This window comes from Bombyx mandarina, chromosome 01, assembly GCF_030267445.1.
Source record: "Bombyx mandarina strain Sakado chromosome 01, ASM3026744v2".
NCBI classification, from domain to species: domain Eukaryota; kingdom Metazoa; phylum Arthropoda; class Insecta; order Lepidoptera; family Bombycidae; genus Bombyx; species Bombyx mandarina.
Window position 1 is genome coordinate 5,704,495 of NC_143208.1, and position 25,857 is coordinate 5,730,351.

The 25,857-nt window shown below is 36.2% G+C and overlaps 1 protein-coding gene across 6 annotated transcripts in view; it reads right to left on the reverse strand.

Annotated features, from left to right (window-relative positions):
- The window catches only part of MESK2 (misexpression suppressor of KSR 2), an 88,925-nt gene that overhangs the window by 57,348 nt on the left and 5,720 nt on the right, over positions 1–25,857 (reverse strand). For all 6 annotated transcript variants that reach the window (XR_003625032.2, XM_089728055.1, XM_089728023.1 and 3 more), the window contains one exon: positions 18,366–18,544. Coding sequence is in view for 5 of the 6 variants with exons in the window: in XM_089728055.1 (XP_089584181.1) it covers positions 18,366–18,544 (179 nt within the window). In the remaining variant the exon portion in view is untranslated. The remainder of the gene's footprint in view (positions 1–18,365; positions 18,545–25,857) is intronic.

A 25,857-nucleotide genomic window follows, 5' to 3' on the forward strand; every position in this document is an offset into this window, starting at 1 on the left:
GATAGAAAAACAACATTATATTTGAATTTAGCCAATATTTGTTAGGTAAATATTCTTATGATATTTTAATAGAGTAAAGACAACCGAACTATTGCGATAGCATCAAAAGCAGGGTTTGGAGCGAAATGCAATTTCTGAGACTTCATCTGCTTCGAATTAGACGAATGATCGTATACCGGGCTATTGACAATAATAAATTTTCTCTGTATGTTACAGAGGGAGATTGGCTCTCGACGTACTGCGACTCTTTAAATCTATACTAATATATAAATCTACAGTGGTTTTTACGGATGTTCCGTTAAAACTACTGAACCATCCGATTGACTTAAAACTTGGTATCCATGTAGAAAATACATGTACTTAATGGATAGACTAATATTTATGTGAATGTTGCACTCCCAAATAATACTGTTATTATAATTTTAAATGCCCAGCGAAGCGGGTAATTACGGCTAGTATTCCATAAAATTGGCAGTGACCAGTTTTCCCATAAACATTAAGCTATTTCAATCGGATAACTCACCACCTTTTAAAGAACAACAGTAACAAATGTTCTGCGATAGAAGTAATAAGGTTTTTTGAGGTAAAATAATTGGATGAAAGTCAAAGTTTAATTATGATACGAAACATCTGTTATGAAAAGCTGCCAGAGAATACCTTTATATGTTTTCACACTACGGAACCATAAACCATTTAATAGTAGTTTAGTAGTTATATAATATCACCTACCTACCATTATTTTAATGTATTAATTAACGAAACCTTCGAAGTAACCGAAAATAAATTCTTGATAACATAAACAAGTCATTTGGGAAACTAATTTACATTTCAGTATGTCAACAGTGAAACAGTTTCTTTGCTGACCGTTACAAACCGTCGCCATGTTTAACTTTCCAGTCCAAAGGCTGTTTTTGCAAAGAGAAAATTAGAGACCGAGAGAAACATTTCGTATTTCGAACGAGACGTTTTATTTACTTCAGAGTTTATTTTGTGTGCTATACAGCTACGAATAAATCCTTGCTTGTAGAATCGTTGGACGGTCAGTAAATACGATGAAATTGATATAATGTCAACCGCTCGTTCTCCCGGAGGATTAGATTACAACGGAACAACTCGGTCTGTTCAAAGAACTGGTTCATTTTTATTTATAATAACGCTCTGAACGATTACGGTAGGTATAAAGTGTTACGTTTAAAAAAATTAATGTAAGTTATATTTACGATTAGCTGACCCGGCAGACTTCGTAGTGTCTCAATCTATAAATAAAAGACTTAAACTTTCGTATAAAATAAACTTAAAACAAACAAAAGGAATTCGTCCGACGGGGGACACATCAAAGGAAAAACAAAATTGTTATTTTTATTTATCTACCTTTTAAACCTTCTCTGGACTTCCACAAATAATTCAAGACCAAAATTAGCCAAATCGGTCCCGCCGTTCTCGATTTTTAGCGAGACTAACGAACAGCAATTCATTTTCTATATCTATACTAATCTATACTATATAATATTATAAAGAGGAAAGATTTGTTTGTTTGTTTGTTTCGAATAGGCTCCGAAACTACTGGACCGATTTGAAAAATTATTTTTCCATTAGAAGCCGACATTGTCCCTGATGAACATAGGCTACTTTTTTTAATTTTTTTTTAATATTTTTTTTTTGTTTCATGTGTGTTTTAATGTTTCCGAAGCGAAGCGAGGGCGGGTCGCTAGTTATATATATAGATATATAGATTTATTTATTATAATAACGCTCTGAACGCGGTTGGTATGAAGTATTACGTTTAAAAAAAATGAATTTAATTTATATTTACGATATAATTTAGCGTTTATAAATTTCGTCGTTTCGAATACTTTCCATTGATATTGGTCACAGACGACCGAGGTGTTATCCGTTGACGTTTGAACATAGGGTTGACTACCGTCTAATTTTCTATTAAAATATTTCTTGACATTTTCCTTTCTCTTCACACAGAAAATTGTAAAGTACTAGTGGTCCCGCAGTAGTCGAAATTCGACTATAATTGGAATTGTAAGTTTGTACACTATTATGATTGTATTTTATACTTCTATAATCACAAATTTCGCCAAGGCTACACTATAAAAAATATTAATAAAGACAAACAATATTTAATCTATTCTCAATTTGACCACAGACGTCAAGAACAAAAATTTGACAATAAATAGTATGCATGCGTGTGTGCGTCAAATACATGCTATGTAGTGTGTGTAATGTTTTCTTTATTGATTTAATGTATCTTTTATGCATTATTTTAAAAAAATATTAGCATTGTGCACTTCATCTCTATATTCTCTATAAGTGTGGAAAATTTCATACTCCTCCGTCCGCGCACTTTTCGTAAAAAGGGATACAAATTTTTTGCTTCACGTATTAATATATAGATTCAAAGCGTTGGAAATAATAAGTTGAAGATGATAATCGGGAGATTTAACTGTTAAAGTATGTAGTTATAATTGTCTACAACTCGATACAGACATGTTATTTTCTTAAGTAAACTAGAAACAGTGTTTTGAACAAGATTCAAACACATTTAAAAAGACGGTGTAACTTTGCATTGTTTAAATCATATCTTTTGTATGTAGATTTCAGATTTCTTTAGTATAAATACCTACATACTATTTCATCTTATTAATTTATATTAAGGCTCGTAATCTATAGCGATAAGCATGTGAAGCATTTTCTAAAGGGAATTGAAGTTTCTTGAGATATTATGATCTAGATTTATAAGAATTCATTAATGTATTCTTTAAGGTTCAGTATTTGAATAAAAATATATATTTATATAATATAATAGTTTAAATGAGGTATTTAAGTACTTTGTGAGGTATCGTCAGGTACATGGGACGTGCCCTTCAAAAGAAGGCTAAAATATCTTTTAGTAGACAGACCCTTTCGGCGACGGCTCAGCATTGTCGATGTCTATAGGCTACGATAACAACTTTAGATTACGTTTGCCGTAGGATCGACTGCTGTGGACTATGGAATTATTAAATATTATGCACGCGTTTTAGTTTTGAAGAACACCTATCTTATTTCACTCTTAAAATTTCAATCCGATTTTTCTCTTAGCGCACTCAAAATGTTTTTATTTATTTTAGCAACGTTGACGAGATACTCCCATTAAACTTTAAATGGGCCTTTTCGATAATCCTCTTGAAACCAGTAGAGACAGATGATCTATTGTGAATTAAAAAAATATATAGTACTCTATAATATCTTATAATATCCTATAATATCCTCTATAATATCCTATTTATAAAATATATAGTAATATATATAAATAGGGAAGTAAACAAATATTCACAACACAACAAAGGATTTTTTCTAGTGAGATATTTTCAAACTTCTTCAATTCGTTTGAGTGTTGCGCTGAAGGATCAACTCATCGTTTGCTGAAGTGCAAACTTGTAACATTCAATTTTAACACAAACTTATTTTTCAATTTCCTTCGCCTCGAATATCGAGTCCTCTTTCTTGTGGAAAATGGAGCGCTGCAATTACGTCAAATAGTCTGGAAAGTTATATGAGATATCGAACTATAATTGTGCAGATTTAAGTTATTCATAAGTTCAGAACTGTCACGAAGCTATTAAGAACTATTGCACATTTACAGTATTAGGTACGGAACAACTTTCAATTGCATAATGGATTCGATTGTTAATAATTGTATTGTTGAGCGGTAAGTATTTTATGGATATAATTATTTTTTAATAATTTATTTTAGAATTATTTCAAAGCAATCGTTTTTAACTTTTCGTATAATATTTTTCTCTTCCTATTCGGTAGCTTAAGGAGCTATTCCAGCTACGACTGGAGGGTAGGTGAGCTCACAGGCTCAACATGAGATAATTTTCTAACACTAGGCGTATCTATCACTATTTACCACCAAATCGGAATCGCGAACCACTGAGAAAAACGGGCGAGAAACTCAGTGAACTGTGTCTATAGGGGTATTTTTGTGTTTTTCAGTGAAGATTTTTATTTCCGTTTTTTATTGGTTAAACGGATGACTTGCCTTATCTCATTTAAGGGCATCGTAATGTGTAGTTCATAATAAGTGTGCAGTATGTACAAATAGGTATTAAAATTAAAAATATTTGTTATCAACTGACGCGCGCTGATCGTGTGATCTGTGATAGTTACATTATTAAGCTTTTGATGTGCGTTAACGAATGGTGCGATTTCACAAGCATGAAAAATGTACGAATTTTCTATTTGGACCTCGCTGATCAAAGGCACGAAACAAAATTGCCAATCACTGAACCAAAGTAAATCCTCATAAATACCAACGATCTTATTTTTTTACATTTTTTATGTGGACAACAGTAATTGTATTTTTTTTTTTTACCTATGCTGATAGCCTTGAGAGGCTATTTCAACTTCGCCCTAACGTGTGTAGGTGAGCTCACGGGGCTCAAACCGGAGTGTTGCTAACACTGACCCTAGCAAAGGCAGTGCTTCGCAGAATCTACCACCAGATCGGAAACGCGACCCACTGAGAAGATCCGGCGAGAAACCCAGTGGGCTGTGTCTATGGGCTAATTCGCTCGTCGAGCCCTTCGGGGCCTGACCCTGACGGGTTCGACGAGGACGGTGACCGGTAGTAATTGTTATAAGATATATAAATACATATAACATTTGTACAGAGGTTCTGCTTATTTCAATATTGTGTTTCCACTGCTTTTATTAACAATCTTAATCAATCACTATGCCGTTTATTGTTTCACTGAAAATTTCAATTGATTAGAAATAATGGTCATTGTTCTATTAAATATTGACGTCGACACAAACAAGCAAGCTTTCTTTGGCTATTATGTATACAATTTCTAATGAGAGCGAATAATAGTGCAGTATTCCAGAAAGTTATTCCAGAAAGTATACTGGTGGTAGGACCTCTTGTGAGTCCGCACGGATAGGTACCACCACCCTGCCTATTTCTGCAGTGAAGCAGTAATGCGTTTTGGTTTGAAAGGTGGGGCAGCCGTTGTAAATAAACTTGTGACTTTAGAACTTATGTCTCAAGGTGGGTGGCGCATTTACGTTGTAGATGTCTATGGGCACCAGTAACCACTTAACACCAGGTGGGCTGTGAGCTCGTCCACCCATCCAAGCAATAAAAAAAAAAGTTTGGAAAAAGAAAACGTTCACGAACCAACTTATAAGGTTCACGGAGTATGGAAACTTTTTACGAGAATAGGAGCGGCAACGGTTAAGCATCACTACTTTAATTTGCTGAAAGGTAATAAAGTTTTAACAACTAAACGACTGCTTCCCTTACGCTGTTATAAAAATCTATGTAGTATTTATTAGGTAAAAACTTTAACTCTCACTCGATTTATTGCGCTCATATTTATGGATTGGATTCGATGTAATCAATAGTGGGGAATATAGGCTACGACATAGATAATTTTTTTTATTAAGGCTCCAATTAGGCTCTCCATTACACGAAATATCTGGTGATTAGGGCCATGACGACTTTTTATTAAAGTGTATGCATTCTGCATGAATTTAAATTAGAAAATCAGCCTGGACGCTACAAAAAATATCGTCTTATAAGTTAAAGTCAATGCAACGAAATTCATTACAACTTTTGATTAATCTAAAATGGCTTTCAAATTGGAGATTGTAAATAATTGAATGTTATTCATATGTTCCATGTTCCATTTTAAGTAGTTGGAAAATTTATTTTGGATTCTTTTATTTCGGAATCTTTGGATTCTTTTTAAAGAATAGCCATGTGCTGTATGCAAATAAGATACCAAATTATTTTGGTATTTATATGATTCTTTATAATGCTATATACAAAACTGTTTTAATTCAACTTATGCTTACTAACAAACAAGCATATTGCTGTGATGCCCTTATTAGCTCAAATATAAATACAGTACGTCTTGAAATAGCGTTTGTTTCTTCTATGACCGGGGGAAAATTCTAATTTACACGCATGGATCACGGTGACGGCCTGATGGGAACCCCCTTCAAGAGACATTTTTAGAAGATGTATAGTATCGTAGTTTTTTTTTTATTACAGCTTGAACCAAAAGAATTACGACTGTATTAGTACAACAGATGGACGTAATACGTGGATATCGATTACAATGCCACATTGTACTAGACTAACTTCGTAACTGGCAGTGGGAAATTACAGATCAATTTATTGGTAATTAGCTGAACCGACAACGTTTGTTTTGTTCTAAACTCAAGAAATTCGACCTCGATGATTAGTGAACTTTTCCGACGACTTTTGATAATGGTAGGGCATCTTGGGGGTCCGCACGGGTAGGTACCATCACTCTGTCTATTCCTGCCGTGTAACAGTAATGCCTATCAGTTTGAGGGATGCAGCAGCTGTTGTACTGTAAAAATTGAGACTTGGAACTCGTGGGTCAAGGTGGATTGGCGGCCTTTACGTTCTTAGAAACTCTCGTAATTATTCCAATGTCAAATCGATCCAGTCGTTCTTAAAGGACGCGCTTACTAACGTACAGTAGTTCGTGTTTATTAATAGAGTGATATAGAAAAACAGAGGATAATACGTGTCCAATTTGATGCTATGTATATAGTTAAATGATAGCGTAAGCGTCTATAAAATATTCAAGTACAACAGTTTTCTTTGCTCGTTTTTGTCAATTACAGCGACGAACCAAAGCAGCAATGTAAAAAGAGCAAACGGATTAGTTCAGGCGAGGGATTAAAATTTCACGTAGCGGGACACGTTGGCTTAGAACGAACTGTCACGTGGGCCCGAACTTTATCCAGTATGAAAATGGAACTCGGAAATAGAACTCGAATTTGGAATTTGGGTTCTTGGATTTTCGTAATTCTCATTAGCTAAGTTGTCAAGTGAAAACACAGCAATTAGCTCACTGATATTTCATTTCAAATTAACTAAAAACGTATGGTATATTCACGTGTTACGTAACTAATGACAATTACAATACTTTTTTTTTCATTATTAACTTAATACAGCAGTATCACAATAGTGCAAGTTTAATCTTTTCTCTAACTAAAAAACATGTTTTAGTGAAAATATAGTTACCATTTTGCTGTAATTGTTACAAAATGCACGAAATACGCCAATTTGTTAAAAAACAATGCCTCAGCACAAGTTACAAGAAAATAAAGCTATTTTTGCTTTTATTCTTCAGACAATCTTAAAATGTACATTCAATTATAATTAATTCAATATAAACTATATTCATCCCATATTCGTAAAACGTGTATAATATACACTTATTACAATTGAAATTGGTACGATCATACTCGAGGACGTTCTTAAATATTCTTTCTGAAATACGAAATCACATTCATTTCACTACAACTTTTCTGAAAAGAATAATTTAGTAGAACGTGAAACTTTGATATACTTCTCGCGATACAACCAGTTCCATAAATGTATTATGATGTACATTTAGAGTTACAAGTAAAAACGTGAAAGAACATTCAGAGGGACTTCAGTTCAAAGACCCTGCATTCAGTATCAGCTAAATATAGAACAGGCATACTGTATTTGGCAAAACAATATTTAAGTATTAAAAGGGCGGCTGTTTCATAAAGATGTTAAACAACATATCAGTAGCCCCATTAAATTCATAGACTGCTAAAATTAAAAATCAGAAGATAAACAATAATCTATTCTAAAATTGAAAATAACGCTTATTTTCAATTTTAGAATAGATTTTTGTTAATCTATTCTACAATTTATTTATTAGAAAATCTATTCTAGAATAGATTGTTAGATTCAATTTTAGAATAGCTTTTTGTTATAGATAAGAAAAAAACAATTTTAACAAAATTGGTTAGTGAGGAAACGATTTTCTGCTCTTCAAACAGCTTAACGTCAATTTGATGCAATTAAGTGCAGCGTCGCAAACAATGTGGGTGGAGAATGTGGGGAGTGACAGCTGTTTACAAAACGTAGTACCTCAACTCGACAACGTCATCAAGTAACCAGCCCGTCGGGGTTCATTAAAGCCGATGTGTGTTTTTGACAGTTAGATCAAAGCGGAAATACTCGCATCCATAGTAATTAGCAGTCTGATAGATACGATGAACCTAGCCCGTTTGAACACTTAGGACAATGTGTGGTATTCGTGATATTTGCTACATTTATTTATTTAGACAAACCAACAGCAATACACACAAAACATTCAAGTTTAAAATTAACATGTATAAAATTGAGTACTGGTATGTAAGCCAGTTACAGGTATGTACAGCAATCTCTTATAACACCTTATGACATGTTACATAAATTTTACAAACAGCGGAAAAATAGGCTAAATTTAAATGTTAACAGTACGACAAAAAAATTATTGAAAATAACATGAAAACAAGAGTTAACTACTTAACATTCTCTCATCAATTATAAACAAAGGAACTTGGATACTAGGAACTTAGATACTAGGACTACTAAAGGAACTTGTTTTTGAGACCAGGACACGTGTCATGAAAAATGTCGATGCCGTCAATTAATGCACATATTTGGTTATATTCACTACTATTTATTTTTATTTTATTGCTTAGATAGGTGGACGAGCTCACAGCCCACCTGGTGTTAAATGGTTACTGGAGCCCATAGACATCTGCAACGTAAATCCGCCACCCATCTTGAGATATAAGTTCTAAGGTCTCAAGTATAGTTAGAACGGCTGCCCTACCCTTCAAACCGAAACGCATTACTGCTTCACGGCAGAAATAAGCCGGGTGCTGGTACCTACCCGTGCGGACTCACAAGAGGTCCTACCACCAGTAAACATTGACAACATAAAAGTGCCCGTTACGCCTTTATTATTAATATTTCCTTAAGAGAGGGGATCGAAAGTCAGGTCGATTGAAGAATGAATAAATAACCAATGGATTTTGTTTCATTTGAAACCAAAGCAATTATAGAACTGAAATAATTAAACGTTTATTGAATTTAAAGTTAAATACAGACTCCACCACAACAAACAAAACGTAGCGGATAAATCTCCGTTTGTACTTCAATTATTCGAATTGCATTCACCCAGTTCCGCAATCCAACACAGGTTTTTAGTCACTTCTAAATAAATGATAATATTATTATACTATAAATTGTTTATTTTTGGTATTTGGGACATGTTCGTTAATATTTTTCATGTGTCTAGTGACTAGATGAATAAGCATAATCACTGATATCGCGAGATAACGATATTTTTTGTATTAAGCATTCTATTATGTATTGACATATTTTATTTAAACAAACAGAAAATTATTTCAATAAATAATAAAATTGGTAGCCGAAAAAACGAAAAAAGGCACTTGACTGATTTTTATATGCCTATCTACATAATATGTTTAAAATGGAAGATCTCAGCAAATATAATAATAAATTTTATGATTACTGTAAATACAATTACATATTACTGTAAAATGTAATTGAAATTAAGTCATTAGTAATTATTAGTTGGAATGCGGATTTATTACTACCTGTGTTTTATGACATCTTGAAGTATATTATTACTTACGAATCAATAAAAATATGTAACGAAAAAATTTACTATAATAAATAAAAAAAACGCTTTCTGAATAAACAGCAACCAATTATTTTCGTGCACATTTCGGCATCACACTGACGTGGGGCGTAATATCAGAGCGACTAATACTTTATTTATAATTCAATATTGGATTAGTCGCTGAAATAATAGCAATAGTACGAAACGGAGCTCACGACCAAAGCACGTTTCACCCTGTTACGGCAAAAACCGTATCGAACCGTTAGATTAGATGAATCCGAACCATTAACGATCAGAGAGGTCCTAACTTCGTAGAACTTGCGTAGGTTTCGATTTGTAAGTTTTTTTTTTATTGCTTAGATGGGTGGACGAGCTCACAGCCCACCTGGTGTTAAGTGGTTACTGGAGCCCATGGACATCTACAACGTAAATGCGCCACCCACTTTGAGATATAAGTTCTAAGATCTCAGTATAGTTACAACGGCTGCCCTACCCGTCAAACCGAAACGCATTACTGCTTCACGGCAGAAATAGGCAAGGCGGTGGTACCTACGCGCGCGGACTCACAAGAGGTCCTACCACCAGTAATCAAACCGAAATACATTACTGCTTCACGGCAGATATAGACAAGGCGCTGGTACCTACCCGCGCGGACTCACAACAGGTCCTACCATCAGTAACCAGTTCATCTAATTGTTTGCTTCTGAAAAATGTTTTTTTGTACAATTAATCGACCCGGGCCCCTCCCACCACCCTCGATTCCACCGTCTACGATGATTTCAGAGTAACCGAAGACAAACGAAACTCATGGATGGAGGAAGTCACGATCCTCAGACATGAAGAGTACAACTGAAGGAAGGATATCGACCCAAATGTGCATATAAACATAATTTTTGAGTTCTTCTTTAATTCTCAATTTGTTTGGGTTGATATTATCTACCTATAACCCTAACTACGCTACATCTACGCTACTACGCATCTACGCAACTACATCGTTATAAAACTGTATTCCGAAAATAAGACAGATGCAATGTAGTTCCTTAAAATTGTTAAAAGTGGACCAGGTCAAATGCTACTCGGAAATTTGTTCTGAATCTCGAGATATGTATTTCTGGGTGAAAGCTGAAAGATATGCTCTTTAATTATCTTGGTCGTATGGTCGTATTGCTATATTAGGTACAGCCTGTTATTTCCAAAGTTCATTTTATAATACACAATAAACAGAAAAATATATAGAAATAGCTCCCTAAATTCCGAATTAACTTTTACAACAATTTAATACACAACAACGCCGCTTCCGTGAGTCCATTATTTACCTTCCAATTTCAAACCGATGGAAATGACGTAACGCGATCCTCTCGTTTCATCACAACATGATTGACGGTTTATCAATTTACGAATAGAAATAGCTTTAACCGTAGCCATAACATATCTATTATCCGATCATCCGTTTAGAGCACAATATGAATCTCGTTTAATATAACAAAGTTTAATGTTTAATTAACTCAGTTTCAAGCAAGGGTTTTATTCCGATGTGGCGGTAATAGATACGAAACAGAAAACAAATACACTCGCCCGAAATACCTTTAGTACAGTGGTAAGTTCACTATCCACTACATTTTAAGGCGGCGAATCGTTTCACTGAACCCGATTTTCTCAAGTAAATACTCGACTTGAACATCGTAGCTCTGAACGCCATTTCTAAAATAGATTTTAAATTTATATTTCTAGATTAAAGTACTCGACGTTCATTTAATTTCAATTATCGAACACCAAACATTCCGAATGTTTTGAATTTCGCGGTTATCTATAGGACTTCCGTTGAAATCCGTATGGGTAGATATCGCCATCCTGCCTATTTCTGTCGGGAAACAGTGATGCGTTCCGGTTTGGAGGTTGGGATAGTCGCTACATAATACGATTAAGACTTAAACCTCATGTCTCAAGTTGTGACATCTCTAGATCCCACTAACAATTTAACAAGTCGTAGGCCGTTAACTATTCTAAACGTATTATAATGCAGTACAAAAAAAAAAGAAATTCAAACGTCACTTCAATACTGAATGCCTCAGACATTACATGTATAAACTAACTCGATCCTTTAAAAAAATGGAGTAATGAAAGATATTGCCATGACATGAAGTGTTTACAACGGTGTACATTGGCTATTTAACTGCTACTCATAAACATTATACTGAAGAATTATGAGGGCACTTTACAATTTATATAAGTTATTACCGCTCGAAGCAGTGTTGTTTGATATGACGGATCAAATTATCACTCGTGCGATCTAAGAATTCAAATTATATAAATTTCGTACTATTCACTATTGACGTATCTTTGTATTGATTGTTTATCTATCGTGTTTTTTTACATACCTAATTGCGATTGAAAATTAAAAGTAGTCGATTACGAATTCATCGCAAAAAATGATCTGGATTTGTCGAGTCAAATTAACGACAATATTAATGAAGCGGCTATTTCAGCTTCATCCTAATATATAGGTGAGCTCACGGGGCTCAAACCTGATGACGTTGCTAACACGAACCCAAGCAACTAGCAAGAGACGTGCTTCACAGAATCTACCACCGGATCGGAAACGGGACCTACTGAGAAGATCCGGCGAGAAACTCAGTGGGCTGTGTCTATGGGTTAATTCGCTCGTCGAGCCCTTCTTCGGTGCTTGTGATACCTAAAAGCATCGTTAATGGATCGGGAGGATCCGTGATGACGTGTTTTGGGCGACGTCGACAAAACCCGATCTGTTAATAATAACGGTTACTATACGCTCATTCATGATACTTAAGTTTTACTATCATCCATGAAGAACAATCCTTTTCTATTTGACAAATAGTGAAATGTTTAATGTGAAAAGCCGTTTATCGGCTGTGAAAATTGCAACTCATCTTTTATTATATAATTCACGGCTGCGACATAAATCAAAGTAATGCACGCGGAGCACGGCTCAAACGGGCGGGTGCCGCTTTATATACGGCCAATAACCAGCAGCCGCATGTCGTTAACTACCACAGGGAACAATCTATGCAACTATTACATTATTAATAGCCTCATTACGTATTCATCGATCTATCATGCACAAGAGCTAGACTTGGAGTTAATGCACATGTGAGATTGCTCTCGGCTTACATGTAAATCGCAGTCGAATACATAATATTATTTAAATTGAAATTTGTTCATTTAAGTTGGTTGCGCTATGGAACACAACGTTTGCATTTAATTTAACTGAGCGTAGAGAATTTTTTCTAGTATAATTCCGTTCATATCAAATGAGTCGCTTCCTCTGTCCCTACATCCTTATGTATGCTTAAATCTTTAAAACTACGCAACGGATTTTGATGCGGTTTTTTTAATAGATAGAGTGATTGAGGAGGAAGGTTTATATGTATAATAACATCCATTAAATAGTGGAGAAATCAATAATGAATTACAGTTTTCGAAGCGAAGCGAGGGCGGGTCGCTAGTGTATTATATTAATCAAGTAGTATTAACATTGGCAAGTATAAGAAAACGCGCATCATAAATGCATTTCAAGAATACGATGGGGAAGTGTTACTATTCTACGTCTTAAAACAATTATCAATCTAACTGTTTCATGTAATCCATAGCACAATATTAATTCAAAGAAAAAGATAAAGCTCTATAATACTCGTAATGTATTAAGCGCTTGTATTTTTTGTTGCCATATAAAGCGTGAAACGTGTTAACGTAAAATACAATCAAACGAAAGCTGTCAAGGATCGAAAAAAAAGACTACGAACATGGAACAGAATTCTAAAACGTTACAATATCCCTTTACGTATACTGTGATATGTTTGCCGTTTACTTCAAAACGAATAATTGATTGTGATGCTGGGAGACACTTCATTTTTTATTTGTTCGCAGATTTCGCTTTCCGTTTTGATTAAATTTCCTTCATGTATTCGTAACAGATTCATACGTTGCGAAAAACGGAAAAATACGTAATGAATATCTTCTATATATTTAAAGACTAGCTTTTGCCCGCGACTCCGTCCGCGTGGAATAGTTACCTGGGCATAACGCTAAATTTTACCCCCCACTTCATTTGCGTAGAAAGTGAAAATATTTTGAAACATTCTTTATTGGTGCTCCACTTGTATTGGTCTTACCGTGATGTTGTATAGCCTATAGCCATCGTCAATAAATGGGCTATCTAACACTGAAAGATTTTTTCATATCGGACCGGTATTTCCTGAGATTAGCGCGTTCAAACAAACAAACTCTTCAGCTTCATAATATCAGTCTAGATTTTATTTCTCGGTTACATTTATTTTAAATCGGGCGCCTTTGGATATTGGGTAGCTACCGGTAGCTAGCTTACATACTCACTACAATAAGGGTGTAATGCCAATATAGATATTTAAAATTCAATATCGATATACCAATACTGTTCTTCCACTTCGCAGCAGAAATTGGCTGAACGTTGGAGGCATCAAACCTCATCACGAAGGCATCGAATATCGAATGAATACTGAATAACTAAAGTGGAAAGCTGAGTCAGGAATTATTCGTGACACAAGAAGCCAGTTTGTGCCAAGTGCCTATTTCATCAGTCTTTGGGACCGATTGAGCATCAATATTAAAGTCAGAGATTAAAATTTGGGTCAATTGACAAACTTAAAGATAGGAAACTAATTTAATACTCTACAGTTAAAATGTCACATTGAAGAATGGTTTTGACGTTCAAAAAGAAACCACAGGTTCGTATTACGCAGTACTCGTAGGTCATTCATTATGACGCAAGATCGCAACTTGTAACTATACTTGAGACCTTAGAACTTATATCTCAAGGTGGGTGGCGCATTTACGTAGTAGATGTCTATGGACTCCAGTAACCACTTAACACCAGGTGGGCTGTGAGCTCGTCCAACCACCTAGCAATAAAAAAAAAAACTCGGATGTGTACTACATTGCAGTCTAGTCCAAACTTAGTACTGAGTCAATTTATTCTCCAACTAAGCCGGCGATAGTCAGAGCTAATCAATATTGCAATTACTGTAGCCCAGTGCGCACAGTCTAATTAAGTTTAAAATCAGACAGCAAATACGGCATTAACCGCAACAAATTGCGTCTGACATATTAAGAACAGAATAGATATTGAATGGAAATGTTACTAGTAAGTATTCTAGATAAGCAACATCGTTGAACATCTACAGCAAATTTTGCAGCAAGATTTTTCGGATAACAAATGTAAAGAAGGGAATAGACGTATAAAAAATACACAAGGAAACGTGACGAGAATCTATATTCGTATTCTATTCGTAAATTAACTACAAAAAGCGCGTCATTCGCAATTCATGAATGCGCCGACATGATTCTATATCTGAAAATTGATCTACAAGAAATTACTCTGTAGAGTACAAAATTGTTTGACATGCAATTTAGACGAACAAACAAGAGACTGAACCGATTGAATATTAAAGTTGGATCGTAAATTTGTATACTGGGAGTATATAATGATGAACTTCATTAGGCGTATCAACATGCTCTTATTACGGACACAATCGTGAACGTGTTCGCATAAAACGTGCTCCTTTATTTTAAAACGGCACGCAAGTTACAGAGGTAAGGAGGACAAATAAAGGTTTCAATTACGAAGACATAAATTCTCATTTTGCCGAATCGAGATACGTGCATTTTGTTTTAAATTACAAGTTCCGAGCAAGTCTGCTGTACCGAGAACGGTGGAAAAAAAACAATGGAAGACTACATTAAGATATTTTTTTACAATAAATTTTCCCGCTGAAACAATCGTTTTCGTATCGTAAATTTGAATTGTGCTTTATTTTGTTACTGTGCGCACTCCTGGCGAGACGTTTTCCTTGGGAAAGGAAACATTCAGTAGCATAATCTACATAATCAGCTTTGTCTGTGTCTAAATCCGATTTTAATGAACACAGTCTGTGTGATGTTGTTGAAGCCAAAATTTGGCGCAAAATATCGATTCATCAGTAAATTGGAAGCCTCGTCCCGTCGCCTTTTGATAAGCTAGGTGTAGTACCTATTAAACCGAACGTGCCTGGGAAAATTATTCGAACAGCACGACTATGTATACAGATATTGTGAGGAAACATAGCATAGACCCCGAAATCATGTTTCGGATTATATTTGTAGCTCTCACCAATTTCACTAATGTTTTGGGAACTCAATTATAGATAGTTCACGAGTTTCACCGTTCAGATGATGATCTAGTGAGGATTACGAAAGTATTAGTATGAATAATTAAATATCGATCGTGCTCATTCGAAGCATTGGAGGTTGTGTATTCTTACACAGCGACTTAAGGACAGCTTCAATGTCACATACAAATATGTATAAACACATACGTGTATATGATACACAAAAGTTACAGAGGTTTCAAAACAGGGGTTTCTAATTGAGATCTTGTAATGAATTTCCAATTGGTTTCCCTGCGTTGTTTCAATTCCTTTTTCAGATCAAATGTAACAAGATAATGCGTTAGCAGCCGTAGAGTGTAGCAAATGTAGTAATGGTGAGTGATTACCGTCGCCTATGGACGTCAGCAATGCCAGGGGCAGAGCCAAGCCGCTGCCTACCGTTAAGTACTCTCCACAAGCCTCATTTGAAAGGCATATAATGGAGAGATAAAAGATCGCTGGAACCGCACTGTGGATGACCGCAGTGGCTCCAGGTAGTATAGATGAACTCTACTTCGGCGGCGGGCGGTTTTTTTTTTATTGCTTCTATATGTGGACTAGCTCACAGCCCACCTGGTGTTAAGTGGTTACTGGAGCCCATAGACATCTATCTACAATGTAAATGCGCCACACACCTTGAGATATAGTTCTAAGGTCTCAGTATAGTCACAACGGCTGCTCCACCCTTCAAACCGAAACGCATTACTGCTTCACGGCAGAAATAGGCGGAGCGGTGGTACCTAACCGTGCGGACTCACAAGAGGTCCTACCACCAGTAATTACGCAAATTATAATTTTGCGGGTTTGATTTTTATTGCACGATATTATTCCTTCGCCGTGGAAGTCAATCGTGAACATTATGTGTGTAAAACATTGTGCGATGGTAGACGCGAGATGATGGGATAATCTCAAATAATTCCTCAGAGCACTCCCCATGGAACATACGGTACAAAATACAAAGAGAGCTGAAGCCCCTCCGGAGACTCAGAGGTGGGTTGTTGGTTGTTGTTGTTGTTGTTGAAGGGGATGGTGTGGACATCGGTGAGAACGGGATTATCAACAATCCGAATAGTCCTCTTCTGTATGGAGTCAAATGGAAGTAGCTGGTATTTGGGAGCCCGGCCAAGAGATGGGAGCAGTACTCCAAGCGAGGCCGGACATGTGCTTTATAAAATAAAATAAAATGTCCTGGCGTGAAGTCCCACTTCGCTCTGTTGAGGACTCCCAGCATTTTGGATGCCAACTTGGCTTTGCCCTTTAAACGACTCCGACATTGCAAATCACTCAAAAAGTCGACCCCAAGTATACCAATACTAGTGGAAGGTTGCAGGGATTCCCCTTGGAATTGTGCGAATATCTCATTTAAAACTGTGCATCTTAAATGGTTGGAAGAACTCGTTATTGGATCTGATGGAGAAATATTTTATTGAAATTACTATGTACCAATATAGGATATAAAAGCTTTTCAATAAAAATATTTTATTAAACAAAGTGTTAGAATTTTTACTTATTATTATACTCTTCTTACTTTCTTTCTAAGTAAAATATATTTCAGAATATTTGACGTACCTATACAATAATTTTCTTTCAAAAAGACATTTGACTTACAGGTTTATCATACAAAAGAGAAATACATGCCTGCTGTACTCCTTTTGAAAAATACATAATATATTCCCGGCACATTCAAAGTGACGTTTGCACATACCATTTTTTTTGTTAGGATTAAGGGGTTACTGGTGGCCCGTAGGCCTTTCCAGTTTCACCAGGACAGGTGGGCGAGCAAAGGCTCAGCCAGGAGGGGTTGCGCGTACTATGGTCGCCGGTATGTCGATTTCGGATTTAGCAGAATTTAACCCTCAGTCTTCTTGTTACATTCACTTCAAGTTACGAATGTTTGAGTTTAATAAAAAGACGTCAGAATCAAATCAAACGATCCTTAGGTCCTTAATGTGGAAAGCAATTATGATTGCTCACCACCATCACACACGTCATATCATTGCGCAAAATGTAATTATTATATCCAGAACAATCTATGTTTTTGCACAGAACAACAACAAAATATTTAAGTATTGGTTAATATGGTTTTCGCGTGCTAATGATATAGAACTCGTATAAGTACGAGTGCCTACAACTATGTATAAACCTGACGATGTTTCATATTTTACTTAGAAATGAATTCATTTAGTCGGTACTTTATGTCAAGACGAATAATAATGTTTTAAAAGACATTGTGAATAGAATATTTGATTAACTTTAATTTAAGCCTTTTTCAGGTTTTTACCAGCACATTATCTACAAACATGCAAAAAATGCCCGGTGTATGACGGGGCATCACTTCAGAACAGTTCGATCTTTAACAGACAAGGTTTGTTATAAGTTTTTTTTTAAATCCACAGAACAATTATCATACAATTAGCGAGTCACCGCTGAGGGTGGTCAGTGTGTTGAGTGCTATTTGTTTAACGTTCTCGATAGCGTAAAAGTTAACTCACATTTGCATGGAATGAGATCGATTGCCTACGTTTGCCGCTAGGGGCGCTGTTCCAACTGCCTACAAAGTTGTGTTAACTTTTACGCTATCGAGAACGTTAAAATTATCGCATTAAGCACACTGATTCCGCTATTTACTATATAGGCTGTGAAATATAGTACTTTATTGTTAACTAATACTTACAGTTGAGGCCGAGGTCATGATAGGTTATGATGGCGGGCTTGTTACGGTCTCCTTGCACAGCGACGAGGATGTCGCCGCGGTCAGTGCGCACCCGCACCTCGGTACAAGCGGCTTCTCCACTAAAGCGGCGAGCACTCGGAAACTGCAGTTGGATGTTGCGAAGTTCGATGTCGTCCATACTGTCAATATACAACAAACTATTAAAATAGTCACTTTTTTTTCCTAACTAAGCTGATAGCCTTGAGAGGCTATATCAGCGTCGTCTTAACTAGTAGGTGAGCTCACGGGGCTCAAACCTGATGACGTTGCTAACACGAACCCTAGCAAGAGCCGTGCTTCGCAGTATCTACCACCGGATCGGAAACGCGACCCACTGAGAAGATCCGGCGAGAAACTCAGTGGGCTGTGTCTGAGGGTTAATTTACTCGTCGAGCCCTTCGTCGCAAGCGACGGGTTCGACGAGAACGATGACCGGGAAATAGTCACACTATCTCTATAAAGTATGGGAACGTCGGTTATCACCTTAGATTGAAGCAGGTATGTCAACGGTGCATGCTTTTGAGGCCGCACACAAAGAATCATTCAGGTATACTCAACGATTTACTGAGGATTCAACATTTCCGATTCCATTATTTTATTTGAACCGATTATACCGATCTCTAACAAAACATTACACTTTTCAACGTGCGATGTTGTTCAACTTAGGCTATGTTTTCCTAAATTTACTTTTTTTTACATATTTTATTTGTTTTTGATCTTTCATTTAATTATTTGATTTTACAGTATTTGGAGGTACATTAGTAAAGCGTGTTTTCATTAAAATTGATACCGTCATGACCATACTTTATTTTATTAGGTACTAGCGACCCGCCCTGGCTTCGCTTCGGAAACTGTAATTTATTATTGACTAGCTGACCCGGCAGACTTCGTAGTGCCTCAATCGATAAATAAAAGACCTAAACTTTTGCATAAAATAAACTTAAAACAAACAAAAGGAATCCGTTCTACGGGGGATACATCAAAGGAAAAACAAAAATATTTACTTTTATTTAATTACGAGCATTTTCATATTTATCTACCTTTTAAACCTTCTCTGGACTTCCACAAATAATTCAAGACCAAAATTAGCCAAATCGATTCAGCCGTTCTCGAGTTTTAGCGAGACTAACGAACAGAAATTCATTTTGATATATAGAGATAGTAATAGGAAGTCTTATTTTTTCGGTATTTTGAAATCAAAATGTTAATCACTTGGAAACGCCATTAAAATTGTTTACTATAATATATAATTATTTGGGTATTAGATTTACATTTATACGAAGTTTTTTTTTTGCGATTGTAGAGTAAAATAAGTTTCCTTTCCCAAACCCTTTGATTAAAATAAAACAGAATAGAACCAATGGAACAATCTAGCTATTTAAGTTTCCCCTAATCAAATCGTTAAGTTTTCGTAAATGAATACATGGCGCTGAAATAATATAAAGAGCTTCACGAGTCACAGTTCTCGCCCACTGCAAACGAAGACAAAGACGAACGCTCTTGAATTTCTAGAAATGTATTTAAATGCATAGTTAAAGTCACTGCTGTGTTACATTCCATTTAAAGTTGAAACATTTTGAATTGCAATTTTTATTATATTCACATTCGAGACAAAAGCTTCCATTCAATGGTAACGGTGATTATTTGAAACGAACGACTCAAAATGCCTTTCTGGAAACCATCATAGCTTATTACAATTTGAGAATTCTCCTACTGGTGGTAGGACCTCTTGTGAGTCCGCGCGGGTGGGTACCACCACCCTGCCTATTTCTGCCGTGAAGCAGTAATGCGTTTCGGTTTGAAGGGGGGGGCAGCCGTTGTAACTATACTTGAGACCTTAGAACTTATATCTCAAGGTGGGTGGCGCATTTACGTTGTGGATGTCTATGGGCTCCAGTAACCACTTAACACCAGGTGGGCTGTAAGCTCGTCCAACCATCTAACCAATAAAAAAAAAACTTTAACAACGAAATTAAAATGATTAACGACTGAACATTTTTATTTTTGCAATACTTATTTATAGGCTATTTATTTATTAAAATTGTTCAAAACATTCAATCCGTCGTAAAATCTCCATCTAGTTCCTCGAAAATTAATCTGCACGTTTCAAAGCCAGAACTTCCGTCCGTCAACTACATAATGGCTGTTGAATCGTAAATGATTGAAAAATTCTAGGCCTTTTCTAGTGCTCTGAATATTTAATACATTTCGGAATGTTTACTCTCAAAACCGAAGTATTTATATTTGAATTATTATTTATGTTTTGAATATTTAGTTCAATTTTTTGTATAAAACAGAAAATATTGTTTGTATCATTAATGGAATTTATATATATTTCGATATTGACAACAGTGTTACTTTTTGATGACACTGAAAATCTGCTGAGAGTTCCGTATTTAAGTTAAAAGTTCATCATTCACCTCACGCAACTGTAATTTGGCTTCTTAATCTAGACTTTCCATACAGAATTAAAAAAAAAAAACTAGAAACACGTACACAGATACAGTAATCAAAACGACTACAGAAGCACCTGGCAACAATAATTACTTTTCAAAACAACTTTAGAGCTAATATTAGTAAAAAACAGCTAGAAGCGCTTTAAGCCAACCATTTTTTTTTAATGAAAGGATTGCACTAATAACGCCCCACTTTCCCATTGTTTGCAGCAGGCGTTCTTTGCAAAGAAATGTTCCGCGAACGCATAAAGTAAGCCTACGAGAACTGAATAGAATAGGCCTAAATAACCCACAATAATTACAAAACTTTCTTTAAGTACGCTAATAACGGAATTCTACACAATTATTACAGTTTTTTACTTGTTTTTTCTTTTCTTTCAGATATATCTATGAGCAATATTCATTATTCCATACCCAAAACCTTAAGTTCATGTTAATTAATAAAACACGTTTCGAAGCCAATTAAGCGCGGAACAGGGGGGCTGTGGAAATGAATATAAGAATGAAGCTTTTGTTTGCCGAGTAACTTGGCCTGTAAAGAAACCGCCTGAATACTCAAGAGATATTACATAAATTAGATTTATGTACGTTGAACGTTTACTATGCAATTTATCTTATTATATTACATTACAATTACATTATATGAATACCTAACTCTGCGAATCAAATTATCTAAGTATTTCTTTTAATTGGATTAGGAGCGAAATGAGGCCGCGATGTCCCCCGGCGTACCTTTATACATTGCGTCAACTAATGGGTCGAAGGCAATACGTTCCACTAGTTCATATGAGAATACTTCATTACCAACAGAACTCAATTGGTTGGTGGGTGTAAAACAAGTGATTCATATTAGAACTCATTAGTGATTCAGACTAAACCATGGAACTTGTTTGGTAACAGAAAAATAAATCAATGTAAAAAAAAATGATTTCTTGTCTTTTAGCGGCAAAATTAAACATAGCCATATTTTCAAATACGGTATTATTGAAAACAGTCCAGCAGACATCCCTGCGAATATCGGTTATCGATGAACACCGAGAACCAGGGAGTGTGTTTTTGAGAGTTTGACGCAATGCCGATATTTTTTCACAAATTTATAAGTAGTTTTAAACAAAACGAGAATGCCTCAAAGGAATATGAAGAATGGAAAGTAAACGGTATTAAAAATATGTTGAAATAGGAGCCGGTCGATTCCGTTTCCAGATGCCCTCCCCACACGCGGGGTACAATCGACCCAGCGTCTTGGCAGGCCGCCAACAGTGGAGACCTACTACAACGTCACTTTCAATTTGGGAACAAGTGTACCAAGTACGAGTTGAACCATTCGCCTCTATACCGTACTTCTTATTGTGCACATCAACTAATATTATCAGCTGCGTCACAGGCATTTACATTAAAATCACACTTCGTGAAGATTAGCAACTTATTTTGAGCTCACTCACTAAACTTTTATTTTTGAGGCGCTTCGGTAATTAAATCTCAGTATAAGAACAAATCACCAAATATTGGACTTTTTCAGAAAAAAAGTCTAATGATCATTACTAGATTTAATTAAATTTAGTTTTACGGTTTAATCTCGCTTTTTTTTTTCGTTACATTAATTTCGACCTTTCGAACAATTTCATTTTAGTGGTCACGAACGAATCTACAACGCTCGACTACCAAAGAAAATAACGTATGTTAGTTTCATAAATTGAAATTTTAAATTTCTTTTTTTATTATAGGTTCTAATTATCTTAGAATTAATAGTTGTTGAACGATATCGCTTTATAACTAACGTTACATACATCCGTTTCATTATTGTATTCTTAGGATTGTAACGTTTTCGTGTTATTTTCGTTTTCGGCATTACAATAAAATTAACTTAATATGCAGTAATAAAAATTTGGTTACTAAACGGTGCAAGCCGTAAAAATATCAATTACTAGCAGAAATTTCGAGAATTCTTGATAATAAGTCCAATTCCTTTTCTGAAATCTTATGCTAATTGTTACGAATGAATTTAATCTAAATACAAATAAATGAAAAATAAATTTCGTTTTCTTTTGTTCGTCAAGATTCGTCATATCCGGTACTCTAGTAGCCACGGCCTAGAATCACAGCCCTCTAAAAGCCACCCTCTGTTTCATGGGAAAGGCGTCTTTGACATTAAATTATGTATGTTGGTATACATGACGAGTATGACTTGAGAAAATCCGAAGTGCCACAGAAATATGTACATACACAAATGAAACGTTCATATTACGCATTCTTGGTCCAAAACAAAGTAATAAATAAATGCGAATGGTTGACAGATATATTTTAAGAAATAAAGTAGGAAAAAAAATTAAATTTGCTAACATTTCTTTGGAGACAATGTTTGTAAAGATATTTAAGTTATTAACTTATTATTCTGCTTAATAATCTTACTTTAAAATAGGGAAAAGGTTCTTTTTTAAACATTGCTTCGCTAACTTCAAGTACGGCGCCATATCTTAACTGTGTGACGTCATTCGTGGGCAACATAAGCGATAATCTAACCAGCAAAGACGATGCATTCTCCAGGCTGGTTTCGGCAACGACAACGGCTTCTAATGGGTAGCTACTGATGTGTGACACTCTAACTGAACCATAGAATTGACCATAGATAGACCAACCAAATAATAACACAATAATTAGACTTCATGTCTCAGGGCTGGTATTAACAAGCTATGACTGAAATGTACCTCCTTAATATTCCACAAGTTTAGTAATTGTATTATGGTTGTAACTTACTTAGTAACCGTCAACTTTTATTTTACATGGTTTTGTTATTGGTGTGCTTTTATAGTTTGTTATCCTAAATCAATAAAAATTAAAAATAAATATTCAGGGGCCTTTCAACTTTCAGTTTGTTACAATTTCATAAATCGTTTTTAATGGGGAGCTTGTTAAAAATAAACATATTTTATTAAAACGAGTTATTATTAAAACTATAAATGAAACTATCCAATATGCTTGTAATAAGAATCTCAAGTGAACATTACAATATTTTTCAAACGTTAAATAGGAGCTTTTCTATTTGTTTGTTCGTTCTTGTAAAATAAATAAAGTAAACGGCTGCAAATGTATTCATATTTTATAAGGAGTTTGGAAAGAACAACTTTAATTAGATTATGTGTAACGTACCTTGCGAGGCTTTGTATGGTAAATATTTGATTCAGTGGGTAGCTTGTTCAATAGATTTGAGATTTTGCAATAAGCAGCGGCTTGACTCTACCCCTGGCTTTGCTAATGTCCATGAGCGAAGGTAGCCACTCACCATTAGGTGGGTCGTAAACTCGTCTGCCTACAAGGGCAATAAAAAGATAATAAATGTATCTGAAGTGCATCTTATCTTTATCCGGACTATATCTGTCAAAAGGTAACTTAGCATATAAAACCTGTTGCTCATCTTTGATGCCTAGGCAAATTACCTGTTCAAAGGGGCCTCGAAAGTGAAACGTGATGAAGTACACTTGCATGCATGTCGTTCAACTCAAGTCTCTACAATAAATGGTAATATATATTCCTACATCGGGTTGAAATGGTATTAGGGTTAACGTTTCATAGTCTCCCTTTGTGCGGATGAGTCTTTTGACATGAAATTAATAGCTTCGTGATCTTTGAGATCAAAGGATACTACTGATAGTCGGGTTATACCAGCATTTCAATCGACATCTAAATTAGTCCAGCTACTTGGTTCTCAGTCTCGCCGTGCTCGAGGCGTGGTCTCGCCGCCTGGCGGATCCGGCCTACGGGCGACAGACCCTCGAGGCGATCCGGCCGGTCCTCTCGGACTGGGTGAATCGCGACCGAGGACGTCTCACCTTCCGAGCCACGCAGGTGCTCACTGGACACGGCTGATTCGGTCGCTACCTGCACCTCGTCGCCCGGAGGGAGCCGACGCCGAAGTACCACCACTGTAGTAGCTATAACAAGGACATGGCGGAGCACTTCTTCCCTCGAGCGTCGTGCCGCCGCTGCCGAGCCTGGAGTCGGAGGTGGGCGTTCGTCCAGCTCCGGCCCCAGTGATTTGGCAGTTTCGTCCCGGTAACCGGTCACGGTGCGACCTGAGGGGGTTGAGGCTGCGCCACACGCTACCGTCACTCTAGCGCGCTAGCACCAGGACAGGACGACGCGTATGCGGCTGCGGCCTTCGATGCGGTCCACATTGTCGACGTCGCTGTGGTCGCCGAACATACTGTGGAAGAGCAACCCGGTCGGCAGTGTATCGCGTTCCGACCCAGCAGGCTGGTTCTAACCCAGCGGGGTATCCCGGAACACCAGCGGCATATTCCGGGCGGCCTGGCAGGGCCGCCGTACGGCGGAGTACGGCATCGTTGGTCGTCGACTATCGCCTCGACGACCTGCCGGTCAGGCGTCCTCGGGGTGACGCCGCGAGTGCAGGGGAGTATTTTAGTGCGGTAGGGCCCTAAAACTCCTTGGGCCCGCGGTCTGCTCCCAACATTAGCGAGGTCCCCGCGCTCGAAGGAGGTTCGGCCACCGGCCCGAAAAAAAAACCAACTTAGTTCATATTAAACTCTTGGTTTAGTATATGTTGGCATGTTATAGTTGGAAAATATAATATTATAAGACTCTATTATATATTTTGTTTTGTGATTTTGAACCTAAGAACGTAGTCTCATTTAACTTTACGATTAAACGGTAGTTGTCAATATACATTTACGAAGGAAAGACGTGTTTAATAATAATACATACTTTAAATAATCTATTCAATTCGAGACGGATAATAAAATTATTAGAATATAGATATTGTAGAACATAAAAATAATGAAAACTATTTTGTGCCGTTCATGAAACTGAAAATGAAAATTGTAAAGTAGATATTTATGATATATAAGATATACTACTATATAAGATATAACTTGTCTGTCTCTTAGAAATATAAAACGTTAATTTCTTTATGTCTGGCAATTCTGGCTACGCTTAGCTTAGGGGAATATTTTATCCAAATCTGTTGGGGTAGCCGTGAGGTT